This window comes from Colossoma macropomum, unplaced genomic scaffold, assembly GCF_904425465.1.
Source record: "Colossoma macropomum unplaced genomic scaffold, Colossoma_macropomum, whole genome shotgun sequence".
Lineage (NCBI taxonomy): Eukaryota > Metazoa > Chordata > Actinopteri > Characiformes > Serrasalmidae > Colossoma > Colossoma macropomum.
Window position 1 is genome coordinate 10,099,990 of NW_023494799.1, and position 14,862 is coordinate 10,114,851.

The 14,862-nt window shown below is 37.7% G+C and overlaps 1 protein-coding gene across 2 annotated transcripts; it reads left to right on the forward strand.

Moving 5' to 3' along the window:
• Positions 1–1,780: 1,780 nt before the first annotated feature.
• Positions 1,781–13,466, forward strand: LOC118819551 (mast cell protease 4-like). 2 transcript variants are annotated; one of them, XM_036587399.1, is made up of 6 exons: positions 1,781–1,888; positions 4,383–4,481; positions 4,580–4,730; positions 8,552–8,702; positions 12,835–13,050; positions 13,253–13,466. In XM_036587399.1, the coding sequence occupies exons 1-6, from the start codon at positions 1,831–1,833 to the stop codon at positions 13,406–13,408; spliced, it is 831 nt and encodes a 276-aa protein (XP_036443292.1). In that variant the 5' UTR covers positions 1,781–1,830; the 3' UTR covers positions 13,409–13,466. The 2 variants fall into 2 exon arrangements, 1 of the variants encoding a protein (XP_036443292.1); XR_005008166.1 differs by lacking the exon at positions 8,552–8,702.
• Positions 13,467–14,862: the final 1,396 nt, after the last annotated feature.

Genomic DNA, 14,862 nt, shown 5'->3' on the forward strand with positions numbered 1-14,862 from the left:
AAACTTTAACTTTTTACCCCACATATAAAAGCAGGAAGCTCAGTTCTGTACAGCTTCAGCCCTTATCTGAGCAGATGAGGTACTGAGTAATCTAGGCCAGAGGTTTTCAAACTGTGGGTTGCAACCCACTGGGGGGGCGAGTGGTTTGCAAAGAAGCTGCATTAATATCCTTTCTTCTACAAAAGCAGAGCTAAATGAAGCACAGTGGGAATCGCTGTGTTATCAGTGGTATCAGCGCACGCAGCAAGCATGTTACAGTCATCACAAATCACAAACTGCAGTAATGATTTCCATGCCGAATATCAAACTAACCATGACAGAACAATACTAGAATACTAACAGAAATATGGAGGTGGGTGTTGGAAAACCTGTAGAATTTGACAAAAATGGTGCCCTAATGCTTCAATATTCTAAGTGAAAAGTTAACACATCCTCTACAGTGAACATAGCTAAATATTTACAATGACAATTTACAGAGTTTAACATATTGCATATGTTATATTCAGAAAACAATCTGTGTTTGTGTATTAAATGTCCAGAAGTGTGTTCTCTGTAGAGGATGTGTTACTTACAAAATGACCAGGGATACCAAAACTTTTGCAGACATCAGCTTGTATTAAAGCATTTTGTGATGTCAAATGCCTGCGATGCAGTCAGTTAAGCAGCAAGCCAAAGCTTTACAAAATGCACATTGTTCCCCTAGATTTTGTGTTTGCCAGCTTTTTAAACATCATTATGTGAAATGGGGTGGCTGCACTGGTCAACTGGTCACAGGGCAGTGTAATCCAAACACATAAGTGAGGATGGTTTGGACTGTTACTGCGATGACGTTGTGAAGCACACCAGACTTTTGTGCAACTAAATATATTTTGAGAATGTAAATACTCATTAGATTTACATCTACAGCTGTGAGACTGTTGAAGGCATATGGGTAAAGCTTGAGACTTGACAGGCTTTGGAGCACAGAAGGGCCTTTAAAATGACTAATATCATGTGCAAAAGAACAAAATGGCACATAATAGACATCCAAAAGTGCTCTTTTCGTATGGTACAATGGTATAAGATGACCATGGCTGACAGAGTGGCATTAAAAAATCTAATCTGGTGATTTAAGTTAGTTACTCTTTCTGCCTTAAAATTTTGAGTTAACTGATCTTCAAATAATAATCTGACAGATCGTAAGACACAGATTCTTGCTCTGTTAAGTGTAAAGTTATTATTGTAAGTTCAATTAATTCTAAACTTTAAGGCAGTCCCATAACTAACATTTTTTTTTTTGTTGTTCTTTTAACAATGTACAACCTAAGAACGAATGAAGAATTGTTGACTGGTGGTCTGGATGATAAAACTGACTACATCAGTTTTCAATTCTGAGTAAGAGGTTAGGATTTCAGTATTTTGATGAGATTGTAAATTAGAATTTGTCGATTGTCATTAACCCAACAAGAAAATTAATAATTAATCATTAATTCATGAATAAAATGAGTTGTCTTGTGCTATTCCTGTCTGTTTTGGTAACTTCAGCTTTTTTGAGATTTGAACGATGCACTCTCTAAAATCTGAAAACGGAAAAAAAACAAACATTTTATAGAGCCTAACTGACCCACAGTTTAGGGGTCAGATCCATCAGCTTGCTGACATCAGACATGCTGTCTGTTACAGATATTATCTCTGTGAAAACAAACCACTATGTGGTAAACAGGAAAAGGCAGGGTTTTTGAGGAAGAGCACTTGCTGCCTGATGATAGGGACCATTTGTGGTGAACTTATCTCACCCACTGTGCTAAATAAAATCTTCACCCTCACTGAGGTAATTCTCACTACAGAACCATGGCTCTCATCTCTCTGCTCCTTCTGGCTGCTCTGCTGCCACAGCTGGGCCACTCTGGTAAGTGTCACCTACGCATAGCTTCTCCTGTCTATTATAGCAGGTGAGCACAACCCTGGCTCTGATGTTCTGTTTAAGATAAGATAATCCTTTATTAATCCCACAACGGGGAAATTTGTGGTGTTACAGCAGCACAGAAGACAGAGCAGCAGGAAATATACAAACAATATTTAAATAGAATAAACAATAAAAGTATAAAGATATATGTGTATATGTACAAAGATTATAAGAAAAATATACAAAGTATTAAATTTAAATTTAGAAATGTAGAAATGTATGTATTGTAGTGAGTATTGCACAATGATTAAAATAGCAAATAAATAAACAGTAAATAAATGGAGAAATATTGCACTTGACATAATTGCACATAATGGTGGTAAACATGTTGACAATGACCCGCAGTGAATATACTACGCATGGTGGATTGAGATATTGCACACAGTAAAGTGCTATGGCAGTGATGTTGAGAGTTCTTGCACATGGAAAGTAATTGTAAACTACTGTCTACTGAGTGCCGTGACTGTTATAGAGTCTGACAGCGGCTGGGATTCAAATCTAACATGGTCAATGAAGGTATCTCATTAGATCTCTGGTTTTGGTTTTAACTTTGACCACTAAAGGGTGTTTCTGCAGCTACAGGCAATTTCAAGTTCCAGGGATGGCTTTATAATTGAATTCACCGATTTCCATTTTTTACATTTTATTAAATGAAGTTTCTAATATGCAAAGGAAATATATTTCCATATATATTTCATCTATATCTAAGCCTATATTTCAATATATACACATATTTGTGCATATATTGGCATATATTGAAACATTCATCATATTGCACATATACACCAAACGCGTCATTAGGTACCACAGTGAATTGTGGTGATACAGACAGAAACCTCTTTTAGGCTTTATTTTAAGACACATTTCAATCTGGCTGTAAATAAAACACAAATCTAAAAAGGCACCCACTTTTTTTGTTCTAAGATGCAGAGGAAGTACATTTCAATGGACAATTACTGTTTATTTCCTCAATTAAACATAATGGGTTAAAATGTGGCCTGTGCAAAGTTATAAAGATATGGCAGATTTTGTATTTTACGTTTTTATTTTTTCCAATATGCGAAACTCAGCAAATAAATAGAAACTGTGTACTGAAGTGCCATTTTTAAGTTTGTTCCCTTCACTTAAAAAAATCAACAAAACATACAATATGATCAGGAGTGTTCAAACTTTTACATATATGTATGAGTTACTGTTTTCTTATTCTCCAGCTCATGTTGTATATTTAAAAAAATTCAGATGTCCAGTTATTTGATTTAAAATGTACATTTCACAATATATCACAAAAAGTGATGCAAGTGTGTTCACTTTCAAATCTTGTTAGTTGTCGATATAATTAAACAACTGAGACTTCGAAATGTGTGATTTGAGAGGTTTTTTTCCATTTAGGACTCAAAAATGCCCCAAGTGCAAAGAAGTTTTCTTTACTGCTTTAATCACTTTATTGTCATAAAGAGATGGAGAACACAGTCTGCACAGAATGCACCCAGAATGCTGACGTTTAGTTTCACCAGATCTGAGTTTGAGGAATGATGCCATTTTGACTCAGAGGTCTAAGGATGTCCTAAAATGTACCCCGTAGCCCTGCCTAGTGCTAATTAACATTTATTTGCATGTTGGTCAGTTTGAAAACGAAATCGAAAAGTGGAAAATGAAAAGTAAATGTCCAGCAGGTGGCGCTGATGTTCGTTTGCATTTGCCTTTCATTTTGACACTTAAAGCACGTCCACACCGAAAACTAAATCACAAACTGTCACTTTGCTGTTGATTTATCCGTTTTGCATTTTCATTTTCATTTTGTCAGATCTGCAGCCGATTGCTGTGAAAAAGAAATGAGAATGTGAGCACTGCATTTTGATTTTAGTTTTGACACGTATTCTGCATTTCATGAAGAAAAGCCAAAGCCAAAGTGAAGCTTGGATTTTCTTTTCTCTATTAGCTTTTTCATTTTAGATTTGGCCATGAAAAACCAGAATAACGACTAAAATGAAATGACAAATAGCTGTTTTGCATTTATTTTTATTTTTGTCACAAATGGCTCGTGCTCATGTGAAAAATGAAATTGCAAATGTAGACATTTCATTTCATTTTCAATTTTGGCAGGATATTTGCGCAGATGTTTGGAAAAAGAAATGGCAAAAAGAGGTTTGCATTTTCATTTTATGGTTTTAATTTTAATTTCTTTTTTGGCTGGATTTGCCTCCCATACCAAGGTTCCTGTCTCCTCTCAAAATGCATTGTTCTACACCGTTTTACCAATCAAATTGGCCCAGCCACTTCTGACGTCAGCACCTTACATATGGGCCTCTTGGCACTTCCTTAAAAAACAACTGGGCCCTTCTATGGGCCCCATTTTCCTCTTAGTCTATCTATTTCATTTATCATCGTTTTTGAGCCCACTTGATAATCTATCACCACGGATATGTGTACATTTCAGGAGGCCTTCAAGGAGACGTCTGGTGCTCTACCCAGTACGTAAACATTCACAGTTCACCAAGTTCACACGCAGTGGAGCACACAACATCCACCCCAAAAGGTACCCTGAGGCACAGTGGATACATACACTACATCTATAACATTAATGTTTGCATAACTGTAGATATAATCAGCTTGGAATTACTTTCTTGTTCCCAGCCAGTGTTAAGGTTGGTGTACTGAATCATGTAGAGGCTGAACCTCACTCCAGACCCTACATGGTGTCTCTCCAAGCAGGGACTCAGCACTTCTGTGGTGGCTTCCTTGTGAGTGAACAATTCGTCATGACGGCTGCATATTGCCAAACTGAGTAGGTTTTTCATTTTGTTCTTTATCTTGCTGCCGTCTTTAGTTGGTTCTTTGTTGCATTGTGAATGGCTACACGAAACATTCTGAAATGAGAAATGATTTGTCTTTGATTAGTGAGTAATGAAGCAGGGCTACAGGTCATCCAGCACTAGAAATAATACTGCGTAGAAATAACTTCTACATTTTTACCATTACTGTCACAGTGTCTAATGTCTATCGAGAGAATAAAAGAAATGCATGCTATGCTTTAGGCCGACAGTCATTTAAGAGAAATTCCACAGATCTTTCCCATTTTGTGCAGAATTAAATATAACACACACACACACACACACACACACACACACATATATATATATATATATGTATACACACACACACTATATACACATCATTTGTATATAAAAAGGATTTTACATAAATGAATATAACTACTTCACCTCAAGTCCCCTGTATAGATTATTAAATGAAAAAAGCTGAATATAAATCCAGAGCAAAAACAATTACACCAAGTTATCCTCGCTTCACCAACCAACCACACGGCCATATCTACACATGAACATCACACAAACATGAGTGCTGATCGCTGTGTTTTCTCCGTTATGTAACCCTATTCCACTTTCTGGGTGCAATAGTCTTGAAATACTATCATTTTGGACAGTACCTTTCTTAAACCGCCGCTCTGTAATGGCACTGAACGCAGTTGGGCAGTGATGTTGACCCCCCCAAAACGGTAGGACCGTTAACGTGCCTGGCTGGACCCATAGCAGCATCTATGTGTGTATATCTATTGTTCGGGGATGAGAGGCCGTGGACCAATGTGAGCCATATGGAGTGGGGTAATGCAATCTTTCAAAACTTAAAAACTAATATTTTGGCGTCTATAATCAGCACAAGTTCTTTAGAATTATATAGTTATGTTTACAATGATATATTGAGGGGGCAGCTCTCTGTTGTTCCCAGGCCTGTAATTGCTGCCTGTGGACGAGCACAGGCAGGGCAAAATTATCCCGAAATAAAACTTGCCTTTTCAGTTTTAGCGGTATTTCATCAATATCAACATTACATATAAAAACTCAGAAGACCCACTCCCTGGAGATTCTGGATAGTAAATAAAATGGTTCTAGTTGCGTTGTAGACAATATGACCCCTGGTTCCTATCACCACCACTGTAAAGAAATTTGAGTTGGTAAATTTCTCTATAAAACATCATTTTATATCAAACCACTCTGAATGACTGTTCGCATCTCAATCATCAAACTGTAAAAAATGTCTGAAGACGGTGGAATTCCCCTTCAAGTAGTAGTGCATTTTAACTTTTATTTAACTTAATTTTCAGGCAATAATCTCCATAACTCAGTAAATTATTCAGTAATTTAATTAGTAAGGGTTTAAGGGGTTCTGTACAGACAGGCTTATGTTTGATATTGTAACGGTTATTGCAATTTAATCTGATTATAAATATGATTATTATTGCTTAAACTAAAGAGGAGGTCAGGGTAACCTGGATTTTGCTTAAAGTCTACAGACCAATGCAGGGAAGAGACAGACACTCGTGCCAAGGATGCTTCAATCAAAAGTAACTTTATTGGCTAAATATGACACTACAGTTGGATAACTTGGTTAATAAACAAAGAAAAGAAATAAAAAAACAAGGGAATGGCTCAGGTAATGTAACTTATTTCACAGTGTAAAATGGCATGCAAAGGTGGCTGAGGGCGCTCCTTGGGAAAGCAAATCGGGCCTTAAGGACAAAGGATCTATAGGGCAACTTAACCTAAACTAGCATATATCTAAAAGAGAATTCTTATCGAATAAAATAGCGTCGAACCTTGACTGCACAAATGAAAGATAGCCAGCCTTACTTTGAAGTCGGGAGACAGGACTGCAGGTCCTCTGAGACGGGTCGCGTGAGGATCGGCCGGAGCTCGCACGTTTCTTCGCTGGCCCTGGAGCCTTGGTGGGACTTCGCACAGGCGACGCGCTGCAGTTGATGACCAACTCCGGCGTCTCGCCTGCCCGAGGATGAAGCTTGGAACCAGGGCAGTCTTCTGGCGAAGATTCAGTTCGCCGGTCGAGGCGCGGCTCTGGCTGGGCTTCAGAATCTCTAGGCTTCTTCTTAGGGCTGTTTGAGGATGGAGCTTGGGACCAGGGCAGTCTTCTGGCAAGGATTCGATTTGCCAGTCGAGGCGCGGCTCTGGCTAGGCTTCAGAATCTCTGGGCTTCTTCTTAGGGCTGGGGAGTGCAGTCAAATTTCGAGGCTGATAACCTGAATCACTACCTATCTTCGTCAGAGCTAAAACTTGAAGAAATTCCTTACTTGGCCATGTAAAGAAATCTTCACTTTATTCTCTAGGGTTGGGTTAAACTTAAAGGTATACACAAAAGACAAATCCAGATCTGATCTAAGCGTTCTAAACTTCCAAACTTTCTTTGTAACCGCGGTTGGCACAGACTTGTGGAAGTTTCTCCTTGTTCTCTGGAACGCGAGCTCGAACTGACTGGAACTGGCGTGCGCGCCTGTTTTACCCGGCTGTTGGCCCCTCCCTTCGGGGTGGAGCAAAGGTGGTGCTAGGTTCTCTTACCTAGCGGGTAATTAGCTATTCCTAGTTCTCGATTCTGATTGGGGGTGGTTTCTCTGTGAGCGCCTTCCCAGGGAACTCCCTTCTTTGTTCCCTCTAGATTTGAATCTAGAATAATCTAAAGTTAGAATAAATCAAAACAGTTTCGGATCATTGAATTAAGTTCCAAAATCCACACAGACAATTAACATTTGTGCATCAACCTACAGTTTTATCCACATTACCTGAAAACAACTATTGTGAAGGCAGGAATAGTCTTACAGGTAACCCTTTGGATGTCTTTTCGGGGCAGGAGATTTAACACAGTAAAATCATCACTTCAAAGAATAAAAGCAAGTAAACAAGAATAGTAAAATAAAAGGCTAGATATAATAAGTGAAAAGAAAACCTAGGTGCATGCTTAGTGTTCTAAAACCACTACTTTAAATGGTTATTTCAGTAACTTTCAGACAGTTATCCTACATATTCCTAACGTCTGGTAAAAGAAAGGAGAATACACACTTTAAGTAACTGGGTGCACAAATACAAGCATCATCTCTTGCAAATTAGATAGGATTGATAGTCAAACGTGCATATCGATGAATGTTTCTGGGGTCCTTTGTGAGCAACAGTCCTTACAGTGGTGATGTGATAATTCTTGTTTTCACACCTTGGGGTGCTGTGGGTCCATGTTTGAGGTCCTCAGGGGATTTAGAAAGTTTAAAATTTTCAGTTCCGATTGTCGTAGCAGGTCCGTTTTTGGTATGTCTAGTTTAGTTAAAATGAGTCCTAACGAATGGTTGCAGTTTGGAGCAGATATATACCTTAGAAATTTACTTTCTGTTACTTAAAGATAAAGTTGTCCACAGGACTTTGGAGAGCCATATACCACATTCCAGAGGGGGGTGTCCTGTTGCCCCCTGGGTCAAGGGAGAGGGGTGCTGGTTCTTGATTCAGCTGTAAATTTGACTGAGTCTGGGGTTGGGGGTGTTAAGTCGAAAGATTTACACCTTCAACTCGAGACTCGCTGGAACCAAAAGGCCCCTAACTTTTGGGTAAACACTTGAAGTGAAGTTTCAGCCAGTGTTCGCTACAATATCATGTGATTTTTAAAAATGTAATACAATGATTATCACACATTGTTATTAATAATACATTTTTGTATTTAAATATCTCAACTCAACACAGTTTAAATATTTAATTATTTCAATAGGCACATTTAATACACAACAATAAGGTGTTACCTGTTGATTCCTCTTATCAGGGAAAATAGAGAGGAAAATATAACAGCAGTAATAGGAGCTCATGATCTGACGAGCAATGACCCTGAGCGCATACAAGTGACGGAGTACTACAGCCACCCAAACTTTACAAATCACCAGAAACACCCAGAAAATAACATCATGCTGCTGAAGGTAAACGATCACTCCAAGCTATTTTTGTTGGATTTATTCATCTGTGCAAGGAAAAATTGGTAAAACATGGTTTAAGGTAAATGCAGTAATTACTCAAACAAAGCTTTTGCTGTGTTATTTAAATGGCCTAAAGCAGAACCCGAACCTTCTAATTTAACCCTTAAATAGCTATGAAATACCTTTCATAAGTTGGATTAGGTGTTTTGAGATAGGTACTTAAATTAGGGCTGTATATTTCCAATTAAAGCTTGTAACAGGCATTTAGGTAGCAGTTTCTTATTTTGTTTGTTGGATTTTTACAGTCTCTCTCAACAACACAGCAATCCTAAACAGAATATGTTCAAAATAAGAGTGCTTCAATTTGATTGGCTACTAAACTCAAATAATTATGAAGTTCAGAACATTTTACTATTATTATCCTGAAATCAGATTGTTGCAGCACCCTCAGTACCCCCATGTCCCACATTCCTGGTCTCTTTGTGATCTGGTTATGTGTGGTAGCACTATCCATACACTTTACCCATATGGAAAAAAATATACCAAATGTATTTATCAAATATATTTTTGCAGAACACAATCCCACAAAAAAATAGCCCCTGAGCCACTTCAACTGTAATTTTCCCCGGTAAGAAGCCCACATGTATTAAATGATATTTTCTACAATGTTTTCAAAAATTGAAATTGGTAACAAATGGCGCATACTCACACTCAGCTGATTTACCAATATGTTTAAAAGACACATTTTGATCAGTTTGGATGAAGCAGCACGACAAACCTTCTAACTGCTGAACAGAGGAGAAACAAGACTTCCTTGAGCAGAATTTCAGATTGGCGGATTTAACTGACACTGTATTTAGAACAGCCCTTTCTTCCTGCATCTAATTCCATATTTAGGGAATCCCCCTCCTGTGTGTGGAAAGTGGGTTTGGAAGTTGGAATCCAAATAAGTGAAGACTAATTTCACATTTTGAGATTATAATTACGTGTTTAAATTAATAATATTACAAGCCATTTTAGCTTTCAATAATATTGTAGCGTCTGCATAAAGTGAGACACTGGGGAGCCCATGACTCTGCTTTGAATAGTGCTTTTTAATTGAAACGCAAGCAGAAAGGCACACAATACAGACAGGGAGAGCAGGCAAGCATGCAAACCCACTCTAACTAACCCCACCGCCCAGCACAAAAATCACAACTTTAACGGACGAACAACATAACATTAAGAAGTCCTTTTTTCGGAAAGCACGTGCCTTCCATGAGCCTCCTCATGTGGCTTTTCACATGGCCACACCTCCCAAACCTTGTACCGCCACACAGGCAGTAGTGGGATGCTACAACAATTGATTTTATAAAACAATATAACAATACAATGCTTTACATATGTGAAACTGACAGTATTGCTAGCAAAAAGGTAAAAAAAAAACATTTAAACATTTAAATACATATACAATTAAAGTAATCCCATTTCCAAAAAAGTTGGGACGCTGTGCAGAACGTAAATAAAAATAGAATGCAATGATTTGCAAATCAAGTAAACCATATTTTTACAGGAAAATACTACCAAGACAACATATCAAATGCTGTGGTTTGGAAAGTGAAATGTTTTCCTGTTCTTGTTTGATACAGGATTTCAGCTGCTCAACAGTTCGGGGGCTCATTTGTCATATTTCTCATTTCTTAATGCGCCAAATGTTATCAGTGGTGACAGGTCTGGACTGCAGGCAGGTCATTTTAGCTCCTGGACTCTTTTAATACGGAGCAATGATGTTGTTATACATTTAGAATGTAGTTTGCCATTGTCTTGCTGAAATAATCAAGGTCTTCCCTGAAAAAGATGCAGTCTGGATGGCAGCATATGTTGCCAAAACATGTATATATCATTCAGCATTAAAGATGCCTTCACAGATGTGCCAGTCACCCATGCCATGTGCACTAAAGCTCCCCTATACCACCTATTCCACTTCTCCTCAGTCCATTCTAAATGAGCTTGGGCCCAGAGAAGGTGGCAGCGTTTCTGGATGCAGTTTATATATGATTTCTTCTTGGCATTTTAGAGTTTTAACTTGCATTTCTGGATGCAGTGACAAACTGTTTTCACAAACAGTGGTTTTCAGAAGTGTTTCTGAGCCCATGAAGTGATTTCCACTACATAATCGGGCTGGGTTTTAATGCAGTGCCACCTGAGGGCCCAAAGATCATGGCCAGCAAATACTGGTTTTTGGCCCTCTCCCTTGCATACAGAGATTTCTCCAGATTCTCTGAATCTTTTAATGATACTATGTACCGTAGATGATGAAAAGCAAAAGTTCTTTGCTGTTTTATATTGAAAAACGTTGTATTGTTTGCATTGTTGTGCAGTCTTTCACAGAGTGGGAACTCCTCCTCATCTTTACTTCTGAAAGACTCAGCCTCTCTGGGATGCTCTTTTTTATACACAATCATGTTACTGGCCTGTGTCCAATCAACCAACATGTTTTTTTTTTTAGCATTACACAACTTTACCAGCCTTTTGTTACCCCCGTCCCAACTTTTTTGGAATGTGTTGTTGGCATCAAAATCAAAATATTTTTCAATAAACAATATCATTTCTCAGTTTCAACATTTGATATGTTGTATTTGTATGATTTTCAATGAAATACAGGGTTTAAATGATTTGCACATCATTGCATTTTTTTTTCATTTTGCACAGCGCCCAACTTTTTTGGAAATGGGGTTGTAATACTATCAAAATTTAATTTAAATAGAATTCCTGAGACCAAGAAAAATCTTGCAAATTTTTTCCATGGCATAGTGTGGTTAACGGCAAGTTTTATGAAAATGGCCTAATGTCTCAGCGCTCAAGCATTGAACCCTTTCAAAACCAAATTAAGCTCCAGGGCACAAAATTTTAATATTAGAATCAGCAATATTCCAGTATTAATATTTATAGTAATTTTAGTAGTTACTGCAAAAAATCCACAGCATGAATTTACATTCGCATTTAAGCCCGGCTCAACGATACATCAGAGTGCAATGGAGAAAATACCTGAGTGCCTGAAATCTCTGTAACAAGGCAAATTTAGTCGACTATGAAACAATCATTTTGACTCATAAAAGTAAGTACATCAGCTCACTCACAAGAAATCACTCATTTGAACCCAAGCCTGATGTTGTAGGTGAAAAAATGTTTACCTGATATTTCAAGCAGACCTCTAACAGCGTTTATCAGAACACCACACTGATGGAATGCTTTGTTTGTATGATCTTTGTTTCTTGTTGGCCTTTAGGCAAGAAGCGTTTTACTGAATTACTATTCAGCTTCTAAAATATCTAAAAACTGTAGTTAAAATGTTTCTGTGGAAGATCTCTGTTTTTTGGTATTTGTGGAGAAGGGGGCGTTGCCGAGTGTCGAATGCAGGGCGGAGAAGCTGGTCTGAACCAGCGGGCTAAGTAGCTGATGATGTACACCTGTGCCTTGTTTCTGCCAGCCTACTAGCCTATAGTCATCTCTTCCTTCAGTAGGTGGCAGAGCCCAGAGAGAGAAGGAGACCTCTGAAGGTGTGAGAGGAGAGCTGAGCTGAGCTGAGCTAGAAAGAAAGAAAAGAAAGGACTGAAAAGTCCCAGCGAGCGTCTTGTGTTACTTTGTGGGCTGAAAAGCCGAGTGTTTTTGTGTTGTGTATAATTAATAACAAAAGAAAGAAATGAATCTGTCTTCACACCTGCCCCCGGCGTCTTTCCTCCATCCATCGTTAAAGTTGTTACAGTATTGTTTTAACACTTTCTGCCCCAGTGGTTTCTTTTCTTTTTTTAAGAAGACCCAATAACCATTGCTGAATCGCTGCACACTTCATTGCTGTGTAAATCCTTATTTTAACTAAAAAAGTAGTAACTACATATTTTACAAATTAATCAGAAATTCTGGGGGGGGGATTGCAAAACAACTGCTTAAAGCTTTTATTTTTTTAATATTTTCGATGGTTAAGTTTTACTTTGGTGTGGCTGGCGATATTTTTCAGGACGATTCTGGGACAGTTCTGAAAAAAGATCTGGAGCCCTGTAGCGTAACAACCTGATCAAACCATGTGCTGCTCTTTATTGATCATATTCAGTTCTGTTTACTGCATTTGCTAATAATATTGATGATTTTGTTACAGTTAGCCAAGCCAGTTGTAAATGCTTCCTGGATTTCCATCCCAGAAAAAGACGAAGACTTGGAGCAAAACACCACTTGCAGTATAGCTGGTTGGAGACCTGTAAGTGATGTTTTTTTCGAGGCAAAAGTCACCATGTTAAGCAGCAAGGAATGCAAACGTTGGTGGAAATTCAACAATATACTGTGTACAGATGCTCGCCATCATGGATTTTGCGTGGTAAAGTTTTTCTTAAGATTCTTAACCTGTTTTTTGATAAATAAGGCAAAGCTTTTTGCACAGAAGATTTTGCTTGTGAAATGTGTCAAATGTATTTTTACATTCAGTGTTCAGTGTTTTACATTTAGTGTTTGTAGTTTTTAGCGGTAGCTTTATAAAGGTCAGCTCAGCAGTGTGCTAAGATTGTACGTGTTTGTTGCAGGGAGACGGTGGAGGTCCTTTGGTGTGTAATAATACTGCAGTCGGAATCATGTCCTACTATGAAAAGAACTGTGTAACTTCCAAAGCACCACAGGGCTACATCAAGATTTCTGGATTCCTGACCTGGATCAGAGGAATAATTAGTAGTATTAAATAATTAGCATTCTGAATGGTTCACTGGGGCTGGCTTGACCATAAAATTGTGGTTCATGATTCATAACAAATAATTTGACAGTAAAGAAGCTTCTGACTGTCTATACAGGTTTTATATCACCTTCTTATGTTATTTTCTTGAGAGTAAATAAAAGGTTGAAAACTAAGTATGGAAAGAAAACTCTTGATCTTTACTGATAAGTAACACAGCATCATCCACCACCTACCTCTGTTACATCTTATGTGTTTTAATAAAATGAGTACATTACATTAGTAAATTTGTTCTTTCATTAAAAATAAAGCACCTGATTTGCATTAAAATCAGTTGTGAATGCAGATCTGTGGTTGCTTATTTTATGTATGAACTAGTAATACTGTTAATGTTATTGGCTCTCTGACATGCTGTAAGACAGAAATGCTGCATACCTGCTTATGCATTATACATGTCATGCTACAGCCAGCGACACATAACTACCTGCCTGGTGGGGGTACAATCGAACTGGGCCCCTAAAATCTTTATTGGTTCCTTCATACAGATACTGACACACATGTCCACCCTTGACTCACAATTTCTCAACAACATCTCACCAGTTAGCTCCCACCATCACTGCACAGACAGCCCTGATGTCAACTTATTATCCTCTTATTCATAATGCATCTCAGCCATGATTAGAACTAAAATCAAAATGATAAGGGATAATATTGAATATAGAACATCATCTACTGTCCCTCCTATGTGTGACTGTGTTCTATTATAGTAATCAAGATTTACTACACTGTGTTCAAATGTCCAGATCACTGGACATTATAATTTATCTCAAACTTTGTTTATGTACAAATAAATATGTACTATTTTCTTTTTTGTCTTTCACAAGAGGGACATTTCAAAATGATATATTTATACGAAAGACATTTCTGACATAAATACAGTATCATTCAGAAACAGTTTCATTTGTTTTATTATGTTTATTTCATTAAAATTACTAACTGAACATTCCAATTTATCACTACCAAAACAATCATAACAGAACCAAAACTTTCTGTTTCGGTACAATTTAAAATCATTTTGAGTAGAACTCAAACATGCTAGCCAGCACATGACTAGCAAACACAGCTTTCAACAGCTGTACACACATACAGTCACAATATTTTTCATAAAACACAAAAAAGTTTACTAGGCAGACAGTATGTGTTTCAGTAGTGACAATGCTTAAATGTTCCACACTGATTTTTTCAGACTTCAAGACACATTTCAAAACAATGGGATCTCACTGCTCACCATGTGGCCATGAGGGACAGGGATACAGTCTCACTTCCAGCTCTAAAATGCAGGAGTGTTGCTAAAATAAGGCTCTGCCTACAGACTAAGCTGTTTCATTTAAAAATTCAACTCATGATAAATCTAAATCCTTCAACTTCACTTTAAAATAAATCTAAAAGATATTTTTTTTAAAAAAA

Coding starts and splice junctions, on each gene's coding strand:
- LOC118819551 (XM_036587399.1), top strand. CDS start 1,831: ATGGCTCTCATCTCTCTGCTCCTTCTGGCTGCTCTGCTGCCACAGCTG. Junction 1,889..4,382: donor GCCACAGCTGGGCCACTCTG/GTAAGTGTCACC, acceptor TGTACATTTCAG/GAGGCCTTCAAGGAGACGTC. Junction 8,703..12,834: donor ATAACATCATGCTGCTGAAG/GTAAACGATCAC, acceptor ATTTTGTTACAG/TTAGCCAAGCCAGTTGTAAA.